The sequence below is a fragment of the Ornithorhynchus anatinus genome, chromosome 4, assembly GCF_004115215.2.
Source record: "Ornithorhynchus anatinus isolate Pmale09 chromosome 4, mOrnAna1.pri.v4, whole genome shotgun sequence".
In the NCBI taxonomy this organism is placed as follows: domain Eukaryota; kingdom Metazoa; phylum Chordata; class Mammalia; order Monotremata; family Ornithorhynchidae; genus Ornithorhynchus; species Ornithorhynchus anatinus.
This window is the reverse complement of record NC_041731.1, coordinates 77,870,190-77,892,627: the sequence shown is the minus strand read 5'-3', so window position 1 is coordinate 77,892,627 and position 22,438 is coordinate 77,870,190. Positions and strand designations below refer to the sequence as shown.

The window sequence follows — 22,438 nt, the reverse complement described above, 5'->3', positions numbered from 1 at the left end:
CAACAAGCTCTCAGTATGGTACGTGGCTCAGTGGAAAGAGCACGGGCTTCAGATTCAGAGGTCACGGGTTCAAATCCCGGCTCTGCCACTTGTCAGCTGTGTGACCGTGGGCAAGTCACTTCACTTCTCTGTGCCTCAGTTCCCTCATCTGGAAAATGGGGATTAAGACTGTGAGCCCCACGTGGGACAACCTGATCACCTTGTATCCTCCCCAGCGCTTAGAACAGTGCTTTGCACATAATAAGCACTTAACGAATGCCATCATTCTCATTATTATCATTATTATCACAGTAAGCAAATACTATTGTTAATTATTGTTAACAAATACCGTTTAAAAAAACCCAAACAAGCTTACAGCTTAGCGGTCCTAGCAGTGACCTCGGGTGGTGCTAAAATGAGCGGTGGGGGGGGGGGGGCTGACTCTCCTTTCTGCATTGGGCAGGTCCCCGCAGTGGCTCACAGGTTAGTCTGCACCCCAGCCCGGCCCTTGGTAGCCCCGTCTTTTCTCGGCCTCCTCGCGAGGACTGCCGTCTTCCCGGCTGGCTGGCCGGCCCTGCGTCTTTCCCCAGCGGTCCCCCGCTATGGGTCACGTTTGACAGAGTCCAGTCTTCCCGAAAACTGGCGGGTCGCCAAACAAAGCTCTCATTTTGGTGGTGGGGAGAGGGAGAGACAGTACTATCTTTCAGATGACAGCGGTTTCCTTCATTCGATAAATTAATTCACTGTGGCACTTGCTAAGTGCTTACTCTGTAGCAAGGACCGTAAGCCCGGCCAACGGCAGGGACCGTCTCTATCTGTTGCCGACTTGTTCGTTCCAAGCGCTCGGTACAGTGCTCTGCACGTAGTAAGCGCTCAATAAATACTATTGAATTGAATGAATGAATGAATGACTGTGCACTAAGCACTGGGGTAGATAGAAGATGATCAGGTTGGACACAGTCCTTGTCCCGCGCGGGGGTCACAGTCCACAGTAGGAGTTGGAGGCTCACAGTAGCAAGGAGTAAGAAATCGAGGCACAGAGAAATAATGTTGGTATTCGTTAAGCGCTTACTATGTGCCGAGCACCGTTCTGAGCGCTGGGGTAGACACGGGGGAATCAGGTTGTCCCACGTGGGGCTCACGGTCTTAATCCCCATTTTACAGATGAGGTAACTGAGGCACAGAGAAGTTAAATGACTCGCCCACAGTCACACAGCTAAGTGGCAGAGCAGGGATTCGAACCCATGATCTCTGACTCCAAAGCCCGGGCTCTTTCCACTGAGCCAGTGACTTACCCATAGACAAATGACAGAGCCGGGATTCTCTCCCGGGGTCTTTGACGCCCTAGCCCGTGCCCTTTCCGCTAGACCACGCTGCTTCCTTTTCACCAGTAGTTTTTCACTAGTGTCCACTGCCCTCCTGAGAAATTCCCAGGGAAGCGTCTTTGGGAATTGCGCGGAATCCTAGTTCAGTTCAGCCTCGGTGTAGACCCTTTCAGAAATAGAAATTCTCTCTCTCTGCTTGTTTTTAATGAAGTCTGAAGCCATTCCCAGTGCCATACTCATTCTCTCACTCCCCCTTCCCGCCTCTGTCTCTTTCTCCCTCCACCTCTTTATTTCAACAGATGATCCCAAGGCCATTATCGCCAACCTCACGGTAAGTATTTCAGATCGGCAGACGCCACCGCAACTCTCCAGTGGTTTTTTTTCCATGTTTGTTTTCCATCGGCCTCCGCTGCCTCGAGACCCAGCTCCAGCTGCGTGTGGCAGTTCGGCGAATGCCGATCTACTAGGAAGCAGCCGGAGACTCCAGGAAACCCTGGCAAAGCCTTGGACCAATGGGGCATTTCCACCATCCATTAGAAATGAAAAGTGATCGTTCACCATTCTGCGAATATTGATTCTTGGGCCGAAATACATAAAAATATGTTTATTTGCCAAAGGTACTGAACTTCACCCTTAGATTGGGTTGCTGAAGCGTTGGCCTCAGTAGGATTTATGTTCTTTGGAGAACACCGAGTTCCCCTGCCTGTTTCGATGTAAATGAATCCTGACTATAGGATTATCAATCCTATATCTATACGGAGGCATATATAGCCCTCTAATGTTTTAAATGGTAATAATATTAATAATGATAACGTTGGTATTTGTTAAGCACTTACTATGCATCAAGCGTTTCTCTAAGCACTGAGGTGGTTACAGGGAAATCAGTCCCCGTCCCAAATGGGCCTCACAGTCTAAGTATTGAATCCCCATTTTACAGTTGAGGAAACTGAGGCACAGAGAAGTGAAGTGATTTGCCCGAAGTCACACAGTTGGCAAGTGGCAGAGCTGGGCTTAGAATACTGGTCCTCTGACTCCCAGGCCCATGTTCTACCCATTAGGCCATTCTGCTCCTCTCCTCCACCTCCTCAATTCACAAGGTAGTCAGTCAATCCATCATATTCATTCGGTGCTTACTGTGAGCAGAACACTGTACTGACTGCTTGGAAGAGCACGGGTTGATAGATATGTTCACCTCTGACTACATAGATGCCTACTAGGCTATCACTATCTTTACATTATTATTATTTTTATCACTAGGTTATATTACGGTATGTTAAATTATATAGTTTACACTCCATAGGTGTGCATCGGGTATATAAAGAAAGGCGTCACTGATCTATCTTCTCGAGAATCTGTTCTTTTACCTCACTTTCCCTCTGATGTTTTGCCGTCGGAGTTCCTTGTTCACTGATTGATAATCCTGTAACCAGCTTTCATTTACATTAAATCAGACAGCCAAACTGATCGTTCTCCACAAAACGTAAATCTGATCAAGGCCAACCCTTCAACGACCCAACTTAAAGGTGGAGTTAAGAGCCTTTGGCCAAAGAGATGGCATCCGCTGCTCAAATAGAGTAGCCCAAACCATCAGTCTTTAGGATGGAGGAAATATTTTCTTCAACAGTCTGGTCACTAGTCAGTCGGGCAGGGGTCAGAGTCCTCAGGACGGAATCAATCAGTGGTCACTGGTATCTACTGAGCGCTTACCGTGCGCAGAGCTCTGTACGAAGCGCTTGGGAGAGGACGGTACAGCCAAGTCGGTAGATGCGTTCCCTGTCCACGGAGAGTTTGCAGTCCAGGGGAAGAGACAGACATTAATATGAATAAATTCCACGGAGCCCACCCGCGAGTCTTCCACCCTGACCCACGCATCTCCGGTTTCATGGTATTTCAGTGCAGAAAACCTGATCAGCATTTTAAGCCCTACCTGAAGCAGCATCTCCCCAAACGTTTGCATTACGCCAACAACCGCAGAATCGAGGACATCCATCTGCTGGTGGACCGGCGATGGCATGTGGCAAGGTAAATCGGCGATCCTCTCTGCCCTCTCTTCCCAGGCTGCAGGTTCCTCCTTCTCCCCTTTTGCCGCGGGGGGCAGAAAGGGGCGGGGGGAGTCGCTGCGTGGCGTAGTGGATAGAGCGCGGGCCTGGGAGTCAGGAGGTCGTGGGTTCTAATCCTAACTCTGCCACTTGGCGGCTGTGTGACCTTGGGCAAGTCACTTCACTTTTCTGCCCTCAGTTGCCTCATCTGTAAAATGGGGATAAAGAGGACGTGGGACAGGGATGGGGACTTTCGGAAATAGTGATTCTCTCCCTCTGCTTGTTTTTAATGGAATCTGGAGCCCTTCACAGTACCCAGCTCCTTCTTTCACTCCCCCCTTCCTGCCTCTGTCTCTTTCTCCCTCCACCTCTTTATTTCATCGGATGATCCCAAGCCCATTCCCACCCAGCGCTTAGTGCAGTGCCTGGCGCATAGTAAGCGTTTACCAAACGCAAGAGTTATTATTACTACTTAGAGTTCAGAGCAATCAGGACAAGGTAAGGGAGAAGGGAAACGAGGTACCTTAGTTAGGAGGAATTCTGTTGAGCCTAAATTTGGCAACTCAATACAGTAATTCAGTAGTATTTCTTGAGTGCCTATCTTGTGCTCAGTGAGTAACTGACTGGCAGAGGCAGGGACTAAGCAGACCACGGCCCTTGACGCTACCGAGATTATTGATTCCTCTGGGCAGATTCTCAGGCCAGAATTGAGGCTTGTCTGTTTTACCCTGATGGTGTGTAGAGCACTGGACTGGACTCCTAATGGGTATGGCGCATAGTACGGGGTGGCTACTAGGTGCAGATCACTGTACTGGACAGTTACTGGGTGCAAAGCTCTGGATAAGTACCTAATGGGGGCAGAACACTATATAGGGGGCCTTCTTTGTTTTTTTTAAATGGTATTTGTAAAGCGCTTACTATGTGGCAAGCACCGTTCTAAGCACTGGGTAGGTACACCCAGAGTGATGCAGTGTGGCTCAGTGGAAAGAGCCCGGGCTTAGGAGTCAGAGGTCGTGGGTTCTAATCCTGGCTCCGCCACCTGCCACCTGTCGCTTCACTTCTCTGTGCCTCAGTGACCTCATCTGTAAAATGGGGATTAGGACTTTGAGCCTCACGTGGCACAACCTGATTACCCTGTACCTACCTCAGCGCTTAGAACAGTGCTCGGCACATAGTAAGCGCTTAACAGATACCAACATTATTATTATTATTATTACATATTTATCGAGTTGGACCCAGTCTAAGTAGGAGGGAGAACAGGTATTGAACCTCCATTTTACAGATGAGGAAACTGAGGCATGGAGGAATTAAATGCCTGCCCAAGGTCACACAGCGAGCAACCAGCAGAGTCGGGATTAGAACCACATCCTCTGACTCCCAGCCCTACGCTCTTTCCTCTAGGTCCTGCTGCATCTCTTGGTGGGTAGAGGACTGTGCTGGGCTTTTGGGAGTGAACAATAAAAGTAAAAGACTCATTTCGTGTCCCCAAGAAGTTTACCATCTAATTGGGAAGAGCCAGTTGGATACAAATGTTATACATGTAAATAATTGTAGAAGAACCTAGTTCAAACTGGAAAAAATGAAATGAGTTCACAAAATCAATATATATGATAAGGGGCCTGGAAATCCCTTAGAAGTGACACATCAGCATCTGAAAAGGAAACAAAGTCTCAGAAGTTAGTTGATTTTTTTTTTTGTTCCTTCTGGATTTTGCTACTCCTGAAAGAGCTGCATTGGTTCGGCCCTGGTCGGAGCCAAGTCCAAACTTTGATCCACAGATATTTATGGAAAAGACTTCAGGAATCAATTGGTCAATCATATCGTGGCTTATTGGAAAGAGTAGAGGCTTGGGAGTCAGAGGTTGTGGGTTCTAATCTCGATTCCGCCACTTATCAGCTGTGTGACTTTGGGCCAGTCACTTAATTTCTCTGCGCCTCAGTTCCCTCATCTGCAAAATGGGGGATTAAGACAGGGAACCCCATGGGGGACATCCTGATTACCTTATATCTACCCCAGCGCTTAGAAGAGTGCTTGGCACATAGTGAGCGCTTAACAAATGCCATCATCGTTTATTGAACACCTCTTGCTGCTCAGTTCCTTGGTTTTGGAGGAGACCGAGTAGCGGAAGCACACGCACAGACAGGCGCACACACACCCCTTCCCCACTGGAGGAACTCAGCTTCCATGGAGCCCAGCACGGGTCTTCTTTAAGACAAGGAAAGGAGGCTGTTGGCTCCTGTTTGTGGGGAATATAATAATAATAATAATAATAATAATAATGGTATTTGTTAAGCACTTACTTCGTGCCAGGCACTTTACTAAGTGCAGGGATAGATGAAAGCAAATGAAGTGGACACAGTCCCTGTCCCATGTGGGGCTTACCATCTCACTCCCCATTTTACAGACGAGGTAACTGAGGCACAGAGAAGTGAAGTGACTTGCCCAAGGTCACACAGCAGACAAGTGGTGGAGCTGGGATTAGAACTCGTGACTTCTGACTCCCTGGCCCATTCTCTATCCACTCCGTCAAGCTGATCTAACCCTGCTATACCACCGTGGATGATTGAAATTGAACAGAAACGGTTCAATTTCCTTCATTTCTGGTAGAGAATATATCCCGTGCCTCAGAAACACTCCAAAGAGTTCATCGTTGAGCAGCTAGGTCATCCCCTTATACACAAACCTTCTTGGAGCATCTTTTTCCAAGAGAAGCGAGGGATTTTTCCATTCATTCCAGATCCACAAATCTATGGGATTTCCAAATGTTGGTCGTAGCTTCGGTAGTTACTCCAACTTCCGTTTTCTTAGTTGCTTAACGTATCTGTCCCTCGGTCGCCATCACTGCCGTGGACCCGGTGGCAAGAACACAACCATTAAATTGTAAGCTCCTTAAGAGCAAGAACAACTGACTTTGCTTCTGATATTCTCTGTTCTTCAGTGTTGCTCGACGTACATCATTCTCCTCTCTAAAAGCCACCAAGGGTCACCAGTCTCTCCCTGCACGAGACAGGCACGCCTGACCGTTGGCTTCAAGGCTTTCCACCAACTTCTCTTCTTACTCACTGTCAATCCTCAGCCACAATCCTTGGTTGACATTGTATGTTATGCCCAAACAAACCTCCCCACTGCCCTTTGCTTTCACCCTTCCCTCTTGGGATCACTTGCTCATATAGCGCTTCCTCCCCTTTCAAGTGTGCCGAACCACAGCTCTCCCCATCTTCAAATCCCTCCTGAAATCCCACCTCCTCCAGGAAGCTTTCCCTGATCGGTCCCCTTCCTTCCCAGGTACTACCCATAACCTCCCTTAGCACTCGTGGACAGGGAATGTGCATGTTTATCGCTATTTTGTTCTCTCCCAAGTGCTTATTACAGTGCTCTGCACACAGTAAGTGCTCAATAAATACGATGGCCTGACTGACCCACTGATTGTTACACCAGTGTTTGGATTGAGCTCTTTCTGGGTGCAGAGCATTGGACTAAGCACTTGGGGATAGTACAGTGCAATAGAGCTGGTAGTCATAATTCATTCATTCATTCAATAGTATTTATTGAGCACTTACTATGTGCAGAGCACTGTACTAAGCGCTTGGAATGGACAATTCGGCAACAGATAGAGACAATCCCTGCCTAATGACGGGCTCACAGTTTTAACGGGGGAGACAGACAGCAGAGCAAAACAGAACAAAACAAAAACAACATCATCGAGATAAATAGAATCAGGGGGATGGACACCTCATTAAGATCCCTGGCCTCAAGTAGCTTCCCACAATCTAGTGGGAAAGAACAATGCTGAGATTCAAAGCCAGAATCTCCTGTTTATACTAGGGGTATTAACACATTTCAGTTTACATTAAGATACAGTTATTTGTCTTTCCAAGTTACCTCTTTGTGTTTTTACTTGCTCCCACTATATATAGTATGTGACTACTTTACTCTCCAATTAGATGGTGAGCGTCTTGTGGGCAGGACCACATCCTTAATTTACTTTTGTTGCACTTTCCCTACCTCTTTTTGTGACATGTTGCCTTCAGGCCCTCAATAAATACTGTTATTGATTGGAATTTGGAAGGAGCGAGAGGGATACGATTTGAGGTTTCAGACAGGGAATGACACTGCTCAGCTATGGAATCGGGAGAAGGTGAGCCCTCCTGGAGTGGAGGACGTGAACCGTGTCCTGAAGACAAGTAGATGAGAGGCAGTGTGACTGGTGGAGAGCCCCAAGTCGCGAGTTTTGGTTTCCTACTGCTGCTACTGCTGTCTGCAGGGTGGTTGGAGTTGTGGGAGGAAGAATGGGAAGGAGGAAGGCCAATGTGAAAGGGAGCGAGCTGCTGGGCCAGGATGTGGTTAAACGACAATTTCCGCTGCTGTGATGGCAGGAAAGATATTCTAGAATAAAGCAACTGAAATTAAAGTCAGCTGAATTATTTCTGACACCCAAGGGACAAAAAAAAAAGGAGGAAAACAGGGACCGTCCACCCCATCGTCCTTCTGTGACTTCAGGACGTTACTTGGCTAACTAGCTGGTACGATGGAGATTTCTTAGGTGGTTGAGGATCTGGGGTTCTAGACATCTGCTTATTTTGATTTAGATGATTTGTCATCTGGCCAATCGGATGTATGATGGTGGAAAGTTGTTCCTGCCCAATTTCCAATTAGACTATAGCCTCCCCAAAGACAGGGATTTTGCCTTTTACCGTGCGTTTCCAAGTGCCCAGGACGGTGCTTGATACCCGGCAGGTGCTCAATCGGCGCGAGGGGATGCAGAAATTGTGCCTATTAATCAATGGACCTGGATAACCCTTTCTATGGTATTCGGGAAGCGAGTACTATGTGCCAGGCACTGTACCAAGTGTGAGGGTAGATTCAAGCTAATCGTTTGGGCACAGTTCCTGTCCCAGTTCCTGTTCCTGTCCTGCCAACAGTCTTCAATCATTTACCTTTATCAAGCCGCCAAAATATAGCAAGAATGGTACCAGGGGCTGGGGAGAATATGTGGGTCCAAACTGAGAACCAGAAAGGAGTGGATTTTTTCGGGACAAAGCCTCAAGAGAAAAAAGGGCAAAAGTGTAAACAGCAAGAGGCACTGCAGGCGTCAAACCTGGTGGCTTAGAACAAAGGCCTGTTGTTAACTTATTTTAGTGATCCTTCTTGAGGGCAGGGATAACTTTATTGTAACCCTGCAAGCACAGTGTTCTGCACATAGTTTGGGTCTATTAAAATTCTATTGGTTGATTGACCAGCCCCCTAAAGGGACAGTGTCCATACCTAATTCCCAACTGTGTACACATTCCCAGCATTTGATTCGGTGCTCAGCGGGTAGTAGAAGCACAGAAGTAGAGAAGCAGCGTGGCTCAGTGGAAAGAGCCCGAGTAAGAGGTCATGGGTTCTAAACCTGCCCCCGCCACTTGTCAGCTGTGTGACTCTAGGCAAGTCATTTCACTTCTCTGTGCCTCAGTTGCCTCATCTGTAAAATGGGGATGAAGACTGGGAGCCCCATGTGGGACAACCTGATTACCTTGTACTCCACCAGTGATGAGAACGGTGATTGGCACATAGTAAGCACTTAACAAATGCCATCATAATTATTATTATTATCGTTCTAGTAAACACTTGATAAATGCTATTTTTACTACCACTAAAACTACTTCCAATCGATCGTATTTATTGAGCCTTTACTGTGCGCAGAAGACTCTTCTGAGCACTTGGGACAGTATAATAATGTTGGCATTTTGTAAAGCGCTTACTATGTGCAGAGCACTGTTCTAAGCGCTGGAGGAGATACAGGGTAATCAGGTTGTCCCACATGAGGCTCATAGTTAATCCCCATTTTACAGATGAGGTAACTGAGGCACAGAGAAGTTCAGTGACTTGCCCACAGTCACCCAGCTGACAAGTGGCAGGGCCGGGATTCGAACCCATGACCTCTGACTCCCAAGCCCGTGCTCTTTCCACTGAGCCACGCTGCTTCTCTAACTATAGTATAGCAGAGTTAGTAGAAAAATTCTCTGTCCACCATGATCTTACAATCTAGAGGTTACAGTCTACAGTCTAAAACCTGCAGTCCAGACTATTACTATTAGACTGATTGATTGGCAGCGTGATTTGGCCTTTCTAGACACACGTTCCTCTGGTTGAATTTCACCACCAACCGCATTGGCCTTGATCAGGGAGGACTCTAGATAGGGACATGATTTTGTTTCAGTCATGGTCCTGATCCTCAGCTCTTCCGACACCCAGTAGACCCCGAGGGAAAAACATAACAGAGAAGCAGCGCCGCCCGTCAGCTGTGTGGCTTTGGGCAAGTCACTTAGCTTCTCTATGCCTCAGTTACCTCATCTGGAAAATGGGGATTAAGACTGTGAGCCCCACGTGGGACAACCTGATCACCTTGTATCCCCCCCAGCGCTTAGAACAGTGCTTTGCATATTATAAGTGCTTAAAAATACCATCATCTTCATAACATAACATGCACAGTTCAAATGGACGAAATGTACAGATATTTCCTATTGTGGCATAATTTTTGCAACCCCCTGACAGAGGAGGGACTATTTCACAGGGAGTCACGTCTAGTAATAAGGGGAGGAGGAGAAAATAGAGAAATCCAAAGGAAAGGAGAAGGGGAGAAGGAAGGGGAAGGTAAGAAGACACTTTTGAGACTGTACCTCTATTATTTCAATCAACTGATCCTTCCCGTTCATTGGTTGCTTATCTTGTGCAGAATACTATACTAATTTCTTAAGAGAGTGCAATATACCAGAGCCAGCAGACACGTTCCCTGCCCAAGAGGAGCTTAGGAGAGAGAGAAATTAAAATAAATTACAGATAAGTATATAAGCGCTGTGGGGCTGAGGGTGAGGAGAACGAAGAGTGTAAATCCGAGTGCTCTGGCAACACAGAAGGGAGAAGGAGTAGGGAAAATGAGAGGGCTTATTCATGGAAGACCTCTTGGAGGAGATGTGATTTTAATAAGGCTTTGAAGGTGGGAAGAGCGGTGGTATGTTGGATATGAAGGGAAAGGGAGCTCCAGACCAGACACGGGACGTGGGCTAGGGGTCGGCGGAGACATAGACAAGATCGAGATACAGTGAGTAGGTTGGTGTTAGAGGAGTGAAATGTGCAAGCTGAGTTGTATTAGGAAACGACGAAGGAAAGGGACAAGGAGATTGAGTGCTTTGAAGCCGATGGTCAGGAATTTCTGTTTGATGCGGAGGTGGATGGGCATTGTTTGTTTCACTAGCCCAAGAAGTAAGACTACCAATAATATTTATTAGGCATTTACTATGTGTAAAGCATGGCATTATAAAGCATAGCACTAGGAGAGAATACACAGCTAGGAATTAGGAACAGTCCAGGGAGGGCTCACATTCTAAAAAATGCTTCATGAAAAAGGCATTCACTAAACTAGTAACCACCCCACCCCGTGTCCTTCTCTTCCGAACGCTGCCGGCCCATATTTCAAAAAAAAAAGTCTTCCTGGCTTCATTCATTCTTTCAGTCGTATTTATTGAGCGCTTATTGTGTGCAAAGTACTGTGCTAAGCGCTTGGAAGAGTACAAGAGAACGACAAACAGACACATTCGTGCCCACAACGAGCTCACAGTCTAGAGAGTGCTTGGCAAGCACTGTGCTAGCATTGCGGTAGATATGAGACAGGTTGGATGCAGTTGAAATCTGTCAACAGGAAGTACCAGCAGGATTAGTATTAAGTCAAACCGAGGCCCAGACTCCACACCCTCACCCTCACCGAGTTGTTCCTGGACTCCAGATGTTTTCTGATCGACTCCTCCAGCTTGAAGAGAGTCCTCCTCCCTCACTCCTGGCCACCTTCTGCCTCATATCAGCATTAACCGAGTTCCTTCCCTACGCTAAGCGCTGTATTGGACACCTGTGCGTACAGAGCACTGCACCCTCGGTTCATGGGTACTCGCACTCTGCCCCTCTGCTAGGATATGATTAGAGAAGTAGCCCATCATCAAGGTCTGTTTGGATATAGTGACCTGCAGGGTCGGAAGAAAATGGCATATTCATCGACACACGAAACCAGACCAGGTGAGTTCTGCAACATAAATTTCCCTCAGCACAGATTAATAACAATGAGGATTATAAAAATGGTACTTTTGAAGCGCTAACTATACGCCAAGCACTCAGGTAGCTGCAAGGTAATCAGTTCAAACACAGTACTGGCTCCACACAGGACTCACACTCTAAGAGCTGGGAGAGAAATCAATCCTACCCTCACTTTACGAATTAGGAAATTTGTCCCGACTGGGGAAGTCCCGACTGGGGAAGTGACTTGCCCAAGATCATGCAAACGACCGGTGACAGAGCTGGCTTTAGAAACCGGGGCTCTCGGCTCCCTCTCTTTCTTTCCACTACGCCAGGCTGCCTCCCTATTTTCCGGAGATGGTGGGAGGATGGAACAAAATCATGGATGCGAAAGTGCTTCTGAAAAATAAAACCAGTGCGAGGTGGCGGGATGCCCTCCTGGTCCGAACATTTTTCCCTGACTGACTGTGATCTATTCCCTGGTAGGAAATCTGTAGATGTCTATAAGAAGCCATCGGGGAAATGCTTTTTCCAGGGAGACCATGGATTTGACAACAAGGTCAACAGCATGCAGGTAGGAACCCCAGAACTCCTTGGGTCAAACTGGGATACAGAGGGTGACCCCAAACACGTGTGAACTTGAGCTGGGCCGTGGGGAGGATGGAGGGAGGAACCCAAATTTGGGAAAGCGATAACACCGCTCATTTACCGTGTGAATCATCTGTGCCTTGCTTTTCTCTGGAAGACCGTCTTTGTAGGTTATGGCCCAACTTTTAAATACAAGACCAAGGTGCCGCCATTTGAAAATATCGAACTTTACAACGTCATGTGTGGTAAGCAGCTCATCTGACTCGCTCTCGCCTCTAGCAGTCTCCGCGCCTGCTCACGAGGCCCCTCTGTCTTTCTGCCCGCACCCGGCCTCTTCAGTCAGGGCTGTGCACTGGATAGACAAACGGAAGTCCCAGCGTCCCGATCCTCCTATCGCTGTCGGGGAGAGGGGCCGTTCTCAGAGTGAAAACCAGCCTCTCAGACCTGCCCAGCCCTCTCCCTCTCCCGTCCCATCCCCTCGGCACGGCACCCGTCCGCTCAACTGTATATATCTTCATTACCCAATTTATTTTGTTAATGAGATGTACATCGCCCTGATTCTATTTATTGCTATTGTTTTAATGAGATGTTCTTCCCCTTGATTCTATTTATCGCCATCGTTCTCGTCTGTCCGTCTCCCCCGATTAGACCGCGAGCCCGTCAAAGGGCCGGGACTGTCTCTATCTGTTACCCATTTGTACGTTCCAAGCGCTTAGTACGGTGCTCTGCACATAGTAAGCGCTCAATAAATACTAGTGAATGAATGAACGAGAGCAACTTCTCACCCCGATTCCCATCCGGGGAATGGGAATCAAGCCTAGGTACGCTTCTCGACTCTATGAGCTCCCCCTCTGGACTGTAAGCCCGCCTCTAGGCTGTAAACTCGTTGTGGTTGTGGTCAGGGAGTGTGTCTGTTATACTGTTGTAGCGTACAATAATAATGATGGTATTTGTTAAGCGCTTACTATGTGCCAAGCACTGATACGAGGTAGCCGGGTTAGCCCCTGTGGGGCTCACAGTCTTCATCCCCATTTTACAGATGAGGTAAATGAGGCACAGAGAAGCGAAGTGACTTGCCCAAAGTCACACAGCTGATGAGTGGTGGAGCCGGGATTAGAACCCACAGTCTCTGACTCCTAAACCCGTGCTCTTTCCACTAAGCCACGCTGCTTCTCCCGTGCGCTTAATACAGTGTCAGCCACACCGTAAGTGCTTAATCACCACTACTGATGATGATGATCTCCTGCCATTCTGACCCCAGAGGCAGGGACCACCAATAGCTGTTCTGTGCTCAGAATGGTTCTCTCCTTACATTTCGGTCTCTGAAAGAGTAGGGTCCTACCCAAGTAGCCGGGGGAAGGAAGTTGGCGATTAGATCAAAGAAGCGTGAGAAGCATCATGGATGGAGCATGGGCCTGGGAGTCAGAAAGACCTGGTTCTAGTCCTGGCTCTGCCACGGGTTTGCTGTGTGACCTTGGGGAAGTCACTTCACTTCTCTGTGCCTCAGTTACCTCATCTGCAAAATGGGGATTGAGACTGTGAGTCCCACAGGGACTGTGTCCAACCCAATTTGCTTTTATCCACCCCAGCACTTAGTGCCTGACAAATAGTAAATGCTTAGCAGGTACCACAGTTATTATTATTATTATTAGTGGAAAGAGCATGGGACTGGAAGTCAGAAGGACCTGGGCTTTAATCCTGGCTCCACCACTTTTCATTCATTCATTCATTCATTCAGCAGTATTTATTGAGCGCTTACTAAGTGCAGAGCACTGCACTAAGCGCTTGGAATGTACAATTCGGCAACAGATAGAGACAATCCCTGCCCACTGACGGGCTTACAATCCAATCGGGGGAGACAGACAAAAACAAGACAACTTAATAGCAGTAAATAGAATCAAGGGGATGTACACCTCATTAACAAAATAAATAGGGTAATAAAATATATACACAAATGAGCACAGTGCTGAGGGGAGGGGAAGGGAGAGGGGGAGGAGCAGAGGGAAAGGAGGATCCCAGCTCTGCCACTTGTCTGCTGTGTGAACTTGGGTAAGCCACTCTGCTTCTCTGGGCCTCCATTACCTCCTCTGTAATATGGAGAGTAATAATAATGATAACTTTAGCGTTTGTTAAGTGCTTACTGTGGTGTACTAGGCGCTGGGGTGAATACAAGCAAATCGGGTTGGACAAAGTCCCAGTCCCATTTGGGGTTCATAGTCTTAATCCCCATTTTACAGATGAGGTAACTAGCAAGTAAGACTGTGAGCCACACATGGGACATAGACTATGTCTAATCTGCTTAATTTGTATCTACTCCAGAGTTTAGTACAGTGATTAGCATGTAGTAAGCACTTAACAAATACCATTAGGAAAAAAAAGTAGCTTGGGAAGCAGCCTGGTGATTAGAACAAAAGAGACTAGAGTGGAGAAGCAGCATGGCCTAGCGAATATAGCAAGGGCCTGGGAGTCAGAAGGACCTGGATTGGATTCTAATCCCAGCTCTGCCACTTGTCTTTTGTGTGACCTTGGGCAAGTCATTTCATTTACCTGTGTCTCATTTACCTCGTCTGTAAAATGGAGAGTAAGACTGAACGCCACGTGGGCCATGGACTTTGTCCAACCTGATTACTTTGTATCTACCCCACCACTTAGTACAGCGTCTGGCACGGAGAGCGCTCAACAGTTGCCATTAAATGAAATGATAAATGAGGTCCGGGCTCCGAGTCCGGATCCCTTTGCCGCTGCTGTCTCTCTCAGTCGGCTCTTCCCTGCTCTGCCCTGACCTCAGGCAAGCCTCTGGGTGTCTCTTTCTACCTCCGTCATGCTTGTTTATCTCTCTCTGGTGGGGCTGGGCCCAGAGCCGAAGTGTCCTCTAGCCTCCCTCCTCCGCCCGTGGAGCGGATCGGATGGCAGAGCTGCCCCTGACCACTGGGGAACTGGTTTGCTGTCAGTGTCTCTCGGGATCCCTTCTCTCTGACTGCAGCTGTGCGGGGTGGGCGGTCAGATTACCGAGAGGACTCTTGGACGCCCGCTAGCCCAGTGGTCAGAGCCCCAAGTGGGGCACAGGTCGGCATCGGGCAGCTGCTCCTGAGACTGGGGTTGGAAAACTTGATGGGTCCCCGTGGCCCTCGCTTGGCACCTCCCAGCTCTGCAGACTCATTTTGAAGCCTGATTCTGTGTTTAGGAGGGAGCTCCATTTAGGGTTTTCTTTCAGTCAAATGCAGCAAAATCAGAGGAACATAAAAATTCCGGGAACAAGGCCCAAGCCCTCTCTCCCTTCGTAGTCGGAGGGTCGAATCGAAACGCTACAACACGTAACGGCTCTAACAGTGGCACTCGGTTCTTCGATACCTTGAGGGGGCTCCGCATTCCTGACAAACTCTGGGTTAAGAAGCCCTCATGCCAGCGTGGCCTAGTGAAAACAGCACGGACCTGGGCATCAAAGGAGCTGGATTCCAATCCCCGCTCTGCCACTTTCCTGCTGGGTGAACTTGGGCAAGTCACTTGGCTTCTCTGAGCCTCAGTTTCCTCGTCTGTAAAATGGAGATTCCCTGCCTGTTCACCGTCCTATTCAGAATGTGAACATCATGTGGGATGTGGACTGCGTCCAACCTGATTATCTAGTATATACCCCAGGGCTTAGTGCAGCGCTTGGCATATAATAAGCGATTTACAAATACCGCTATTGTGATTATCGTGATTAGGGTTTACATTTCTTGCTCAGTGACACATACACAAGCACAAAGTATAGCACCGTGGTTTATGAGAGGTAAGTACGGCCCTCCAATTCCATTACAACCTTCTAGTCCTGCGGGGAGTGAAAACGCATTCTCTGGGGTTCTGGATATCTTCCCTCAGCAGTCTCGCCGAGAGATCTGCGTGGCCTAGGGGATAGATCATGGGCCTGGGAGTCACAGGTTCTAATCTCGGCTCTGCCACGTGTCTGCTGTGTGACTTCAGGCAAATCCCTCCGGGCCTCAGTTCTCTCATCTGTAAAACGGGGATTAAGACTGAGAGTTCCACTAGGGACAGGGAGTGCTCAACTCTATTTACTTGCTACCGCCTTAGAGCTTAGAACAGTGCTTGGCACGTGTTTTATGCTGTCATCTCCAACTATAGCGACTCCATGGAAACACCTCTCTCAGAATGCCCCACTCTCCATCCCTGGCACAGGGTAAGCTCTTAATAAATTCCACAGTTATTATTATTATTACTAGCTGCTCTCGGAAGGACCGTGAGACGTGTGTGGTCCTTGCTCTGGAGTTCCTGCCCCTCAGTCCAGGGAGGACACAGGCTTCAACTCCCAGAGCAGTGAATGCCTGAGTCGCTGGGACATATGGGGAAATCTCGTCTTTCCTGAGGCATTTCCACATCCTCCTCTAGTATCCCCTTGTGGCATTTTAATAATAAAAATTCTGGTATTTGTCAAGTAACGTGGCCTGGTGGATAGAGCACAGGCCTAGGAGTCAGAAGGACTGGGGTTTTACTCTCAGCTCCACCACTTGTCTGCTAACTGATCTTGGGCAAGTCACTTTGCTTTTCTGTGCCTCATTTCTCTCTTCTGTACATTGGGGATTAAGACTGTGAACCCCATGTGGGACAGTGACCGTGTCCAACCTGATTATCTTGTATCTATCCCAGTGCTCAATACCCTGCCTGGGACATAGGAAATAACTAGGAAATAACAGAAAAAAAGGTAATTTCTGTGTGCCAAGCCCTATACTAGTGGCTGGAGTAAATTCAAGATCATACTCTCCCAAGCATTTAGTACAGTGTTCTGTACACTGTAAGCTCTCAAAAAATATGATTGATTGATCAGGTTGAACACAATCCCTATTCATTCATTCATTCAATAGTATTTACTGAGCGTTTACTATGTGCAGAGCACTGTACTAAGCGCTTGGAATGTACAAATCAGTAACAGAGACAGTGCCTGCCGTTTGACGTCCTTACGGTCTAATCGGGGGAGACGGACAGACAAGAACAATGGCAATAAATAGAATCAAGGGGAAGAACATCTCATTAAAACAATAGCAAATAAATAGAATCAAGGTGATGTACAGCTCGTTAACAAAATAAATAATGACAAAATAAATAGGGTAATGACAAACTAAATAGGGTAATATGGGACTTTCAGACTAAGGGGGATGGGAGAACAGGCAATGAATCCCCAGTTTATAGCTGAGGAAACTGAGCTCCAGAGAAGTGAAGAGATTTGCCCAAAGTCACACAGCAGGCAAAAGGAATGACTCCCAGGACTGTCCTCTTTCCACTAGGCCATTCAGTTTCTCCCTGACATCAACAAACTCTTCCCTATAGCCCAGTATAGCCCAGCATAGAAAATCCATTTCTCCTTGTTCCGATCTCAGTGCCCGAGGAACGTACTTTCCCTAAGCAACCTCGAATTGCAGATGGTTACCCATAACCCAAGGTCCATTTTTTTAAATGGCCCTTGCTAAACTCTTACTATGTCCTAGACAGTGAACCAAGTGCTGCGATAGATATAATTTATATCTATTATATCTAGTATATAGGTATAATTGGAGAAGCAGCGAGGCTCAGTGGAAAGAGCCTGGGCTTGGGAGTCAGAGGTCATGGGTTCGAATCCCAGCTCTGCCACTTGTCAGCTGTGTGACTGCGGGCGAGTCACTTCACTTCTCTGTGCCTCAGTGACCTCATCTGTAAAATGGGGATTAACTGCGAGCCTCACGTGGGACAACCTGATTACCGTGTATCTACCCCAGTGCATAGAACGGTGCTCTGCACATAGTAAGCGCTTAACAAATACCAACATTATTATTATTATAATTTAAGCAGGTTGGACACTGTCCATGTCCCATATGGGGCTCACGAGCCCTAACCCCATTTTACAGATGAGGAAAGAGAATGACTTGCCCAAGGTCTCACAGTAGACGGTGGTGGAGCTGGGATTAGAACCAGGTCTTTCTTCACCTTTCTTCAGAGGACCTCGATTCCGTCCCTTCCTTGATCTTTGCTTCTCTTCTCGGGATCCTCTCCAATTTCTCCATCTCGCTTTTGAAGTGTGTGTCTCAAGGGACCCCAGTCTTCCACTAAGGCTCTTATTAGCCTAGAGTATCCAGGAAGGAATACCCTATTCTCGCACAAAACACCCTGGCTCTTACTTCTCGGTCCCTTACTTTCTTTTTCGATCATGACATTCCTGCCCCTTGTCAGCTGTGTGACTGTGGGCAAGTCACTTCACTTCTCTGTGCCTCAGTTCCCTCATCTGTAAAATGGGGGTGAAGACTGCGAGCCTCACGTGGGACAACCTCATTCCCCTGTATCTACCCCAGGGCTTAGAACAGCGCTCTGCACGTAGTAAGCGCTTAAATACCAGCATTGTTATTATTTGCTGACACCTTCAACTTTGGTTATTCATTCAATAGTATTTATTGAGCGCTTGCTATGTGCAGAGCACTGTACTAAGTGCTTGGAATGGACAATTCGGCAACAGATAGAGACGATCCCTGCCCATTTATGTTCCCCAGGTCCTTGTCTATTGTTATCTGTGTTAGTGAGTCTTCCCCCAGCCTTCATTTGGTTGTTGGTTGTACAACATGAGGTACACTAATGTGCCCTTTGTCTCCGCTGAATTTCCTCCTCAGTTGTCAGTTGTCTAAGACTCTGAATTAGCCCTCTGACTTTCAAAGTGTTTGCACTCTGCTCGGTTTAGTCAGCTGCAAACCGCTTTCATTACCCTCTGGGAAAGACACCGAACAGAGCCAATATTCTTTGAGTCTCATGTGGGACCAGACAATAATAATAATAACGTTGGTAGTCGTTAAGCGCTTACTAGGTGCAGAGCACTATTTTAAGCACTGGGGTAGATGCAGGGTAATGAGGCTGTCCCACGTGAGGCTCCCAGTCTTAATCCCCATTATACAGATGAGGTAACCGAGGCACAGAGAAGTTAAGTGACTTGCCCACAGTCACACAGCTGACAAGTGGCAGAGCCGGGATTCAAACCCGTGACATCGGGCTCCCGAGCCTGTGCTCTTTCCACTGAGCCACGCTGCTTCTCTTGAATCTACACCAGTGCTTGGTACAACAAATACCACAGTTCTTCTTCTTATTTGTCTCCCCAGATCTCCTGGGCTTAAAGCCGGCGGTCAACAACGGGACCCACGGGAGCTTAAACCACATCCTACGGACCAACGCGTACAAGCCCACCATGCCGGAGGAAGTGACGAGGCCCCAGTACCTTTCGCTCACGTACCCTCTGTCTGATTTTGATGCAGGATGCACGTGCGATGACAAGGTAGAACCAAAGGAAGACTGAGCTTTTATGCCTTTAAGAAACAGTTTTGCTGGTACCGAGGTTATAGATAGATCAAATCTAAAGAATAGAGATCTATAGATATAGATCTATAGAATCTATAAAATAGAATCTTGATTCTATTTATTGCTATTGTTCTTGTCTGTCCGTCTCCCCCGTTCAGACCGTAAGCCCGTCAGAGGGCAGGGACCGTCTCTATCTGTTATCGATTTGGACATTCCAAGCGCTTAGTACAGTGCTCTGCACATAGTAAGCGCTCAATAAATACTACTGAATGAATGAAGAGTGAATTCGGAAGACTTAGACTGGGAGCCCCAAGGGAACGGGGACAACGTCTGATCTGAAGCAACATGGCTTAATGGATAGAGCAAGGGCCTGGGAGTCAGAAGGACCTGGGTTCTAGTCCCGGTTCTGCCACGTGTCTGGGACCTTGGCACTTCGCCTCTCTGTGCCTGTTACCTTATCTGTAAAATGGGAATGAAGACTGTGAAACAGGGACTGTGTCCAACCTGATTAACTTGTATCTATCCCAGAGTTTAGAATACTACTTGGTACATAGTAAGAGCTTAAACAAGTACCATAATTATTATTATTATCATCATCTACCTCAGTGCTTAGTACACAAGAAGCAGCATGGCTCAGTGAAAAGAGCACAGGCTTGGGAGTCGCAGGTCGGGGGTTCTAATCCCGGCTCTGCCACTTGTCAGCTGTTTGACTCTGGGCAAGTCACGTAACTTCTCTGGGCCTCGGTTGCCTCAACTGTAAAATGGGGATTGAGACTGTGAATCCCAAGTGGGACAACCTGATTACCTTGTATCTCCCTCAGCACTTAGATCAGTGCTTGGCAGATAGGAAACGCTTAACAAATACCATTATTGTTATTATTATTATTACTACAGTGCTTGGCACATAGAAAGTGCTTAACAAATTCCACCATTATTATTATTATTACGACTATTATCAGGGCTACCTGGAGGGGCTGATGCCCTCCAGACTTGGGTTCCCTACAAGGGGGCAGAGACTTTTCCACGGCTCTACCCTAAATAAGAAAAGCTGTCAAATGACCGAGTTAGTTACGTGTGGCTCGATGTTGCTCTGGACAGAATTGCAACCCACTCTTGCACTTCTCCTGTTCTTTTTCTGGAGTCTCTGAAAACTGTTTCAAAACCCTGTTTCAAAATACTAATTTGGTCTTCTGAGGCGTGGTCAGTTTGGACACCCTGTAAGGCGACAGGGTCTCTGGCTGGGTCCCTGTTATCGAGGGGTTTGGGGGGAAGCATGGCTGAGCAGAGAGACCGTGCAAAACAACTGCCTCTATGAGTCAGTGATTGTGAATTTTTTTTTTTCTTTTTTGGGATTTTGCCCCGAAGAACAAACTAGATGAACTCAATAAACGCCTTCATGTCAAAGGAACGATGGAAGGTAAGGGAAACTCGAACCGATAAGCCCTTCACTTTCTTTCTTTTAACTAAGGAACAGGCTTACTCTTTGCTATAGCATTTGCCATAAATCACTATTGAGCAGGCGACTGATTTCTTTTACTGGCAAACAGCCCGGTTTATTACATGTCGGAGAGATGCCAGTTGTGTGTGTTTAAGATGCCAGCAAAATACCGTGAACTATGAAATCCTTCTTAGGGAACAGTCAGTTCATTCTGTATCTTATGATTGAAATGGGTGGGGCGGGGGAGTCGGGGACTGCTCCAAAGAGATTGGGGTCACATCAACTTGATTCATCTATTTTGAAGAAGTTTACTGTCATTTCTGCTTGACATTTCTAGTGCAGCACTCGTAACCTGCTATGTGAACCTGGGCAAGTCACTTCACTTCTCTGTGCCTCAGTTACCTCATCTGTGAAATGGGGGTCGCGGCTGTGAACCCCGTGTGTGACAGGGATTGTGTCCAATCCTATTTACTTCTATCCACCCCAACGCTTAGTACAGTGTCTGGCACATAGTAAGCGCTTAACAAATACCCCAATTATTATTATTATAATCACCACTTCTTGAATCTGTAGAGTGTTTTTCTATTTTCTCAAAGTGTTTTCACAGCAACGATCTTAATTTATTCTTACAACATCCCTGTGAGACTGGGATTATTATGCCCATTTTACACCCAAGAAAACAGAGGCCCTGGGAAGTCCAATGACGCACCCAAGGTTACAGAGCAGGCCCGGGGCGGAGTCAGAACTAGAACCTGGGACTTCAGACTCTTCTTCCCATGTTCTCATCCCCAGAAACATTGCAGTATTTTGGGGGTGGGATTCCAAGACAGGAAACCAAGATGATCAAGGGGGTGGAGCTAGAAAGGAGAGATGAAAGCTGAGAGGAGACAGGATTGAAGAGGTTTTTAAATTCACAAAATATGTAGGCACTGTTCACTAATTACTCTACCTCCATCCTGCACCCTATAACTGTGCGAAGCAGTGCGGTGTGTGGGAAGCGGAGTGGTCGAGTGGATAGAGCACAGGCCTGGAAGTCAGGAAGCCCAGGATTCTCATCTTAGCTTCACAATTTGTCTGCTATATGGCCTTGGGCAAGTCACTTCACTTCTCTGTGTCTCAGTTGCCTCATCTGTAAAATGGGTATAAAGACTGTGAGCCCCATGTGGGACATGTCCCACCTGATTACCTTGGATCCACCCCAGGGCTTAGAACAGTGCCTGACACATGGTAAGTGCTTACCAAATACCATTTAAAAAAGAATGCGAATTGAAGCTTGGAGGTGAGAAATTCAAAATAGAGAGAATAAAACACTTTTTTAACTGAGGAAGCGGCAAGCCTAAGGAATTAAAAGGGCCAATAGGCTCAAGAGGCTTAATTCACAGAGGTAGGCCCGGAAGGGTTATTAGAAGAAAAACTGGGGAATATTGAATGGGTATCTAAGAGGACAGCTGTTCCAGCAAACTTCCTGACATGACTGTTTGAGCCAGGTTGTAGGTGTAGACTCTGTCGCCAGAATGACATTGCCTGGGGCCTAATACTATCGTTTCCTTATTATTATTATTATGAAGTGCCGTCGAGTCGTTAGCGACTCCATGGATATACTTTCTCCAGAACATCCTGTACTCTGCCATGATCCGCAACCTTCCTAATGGCCCTTCCGTCATCGTTGTTATGGTCTCTACCCATCTAGCTGCTGGTCTGCCTCTTCAATGTTCTCCCTG

At 47.3% G+C, this 22,438-nt stretch overlaps 1 protein-coding gene across 3 annotated transcripts in view; it reads left to right on the top strand.

Annotated features, from left to right (window-relative positions):
* Window positions 1-22,438, top strand: part of ENPP2 (ectonucleotide pyrophosphatase/phosphodiesterase 2) — a 170,638-nt gene that overhangs the window by 119,933 nt on the left and 28,267 nt on the right. For all 3 annotated transcript variants that reach the window (XM_029063036.2, XM_029063037.2, XM_029063035.2), the window contains exons 14-19: window positions 1,604-1,635; window positions 3,199-3,326; window positions 11,876-11,963; window positions 12,135-12,222; window positions 19,084-19,256; window positions 20,645-20,696. In XM_029063036.2, coding sequence (XP_028918869.1) covers window positions 1,604-1,635; window positions 3,199-3,326; window positions 11,876-11,963; window positions 12,135-12,222; window positions 19,084-19,256; window positions 20,645-20,696 — 561 coding nt within the window. The remainder of the gene's footprint in view (window positions 1-1,603; window positions 1,636-3,198; window positions 3,327-11,875; window positions 11,964-12,134; window positions 12,223-19,083; window positions 19,257-20,644; window positions 20,697-22,438) is intronic.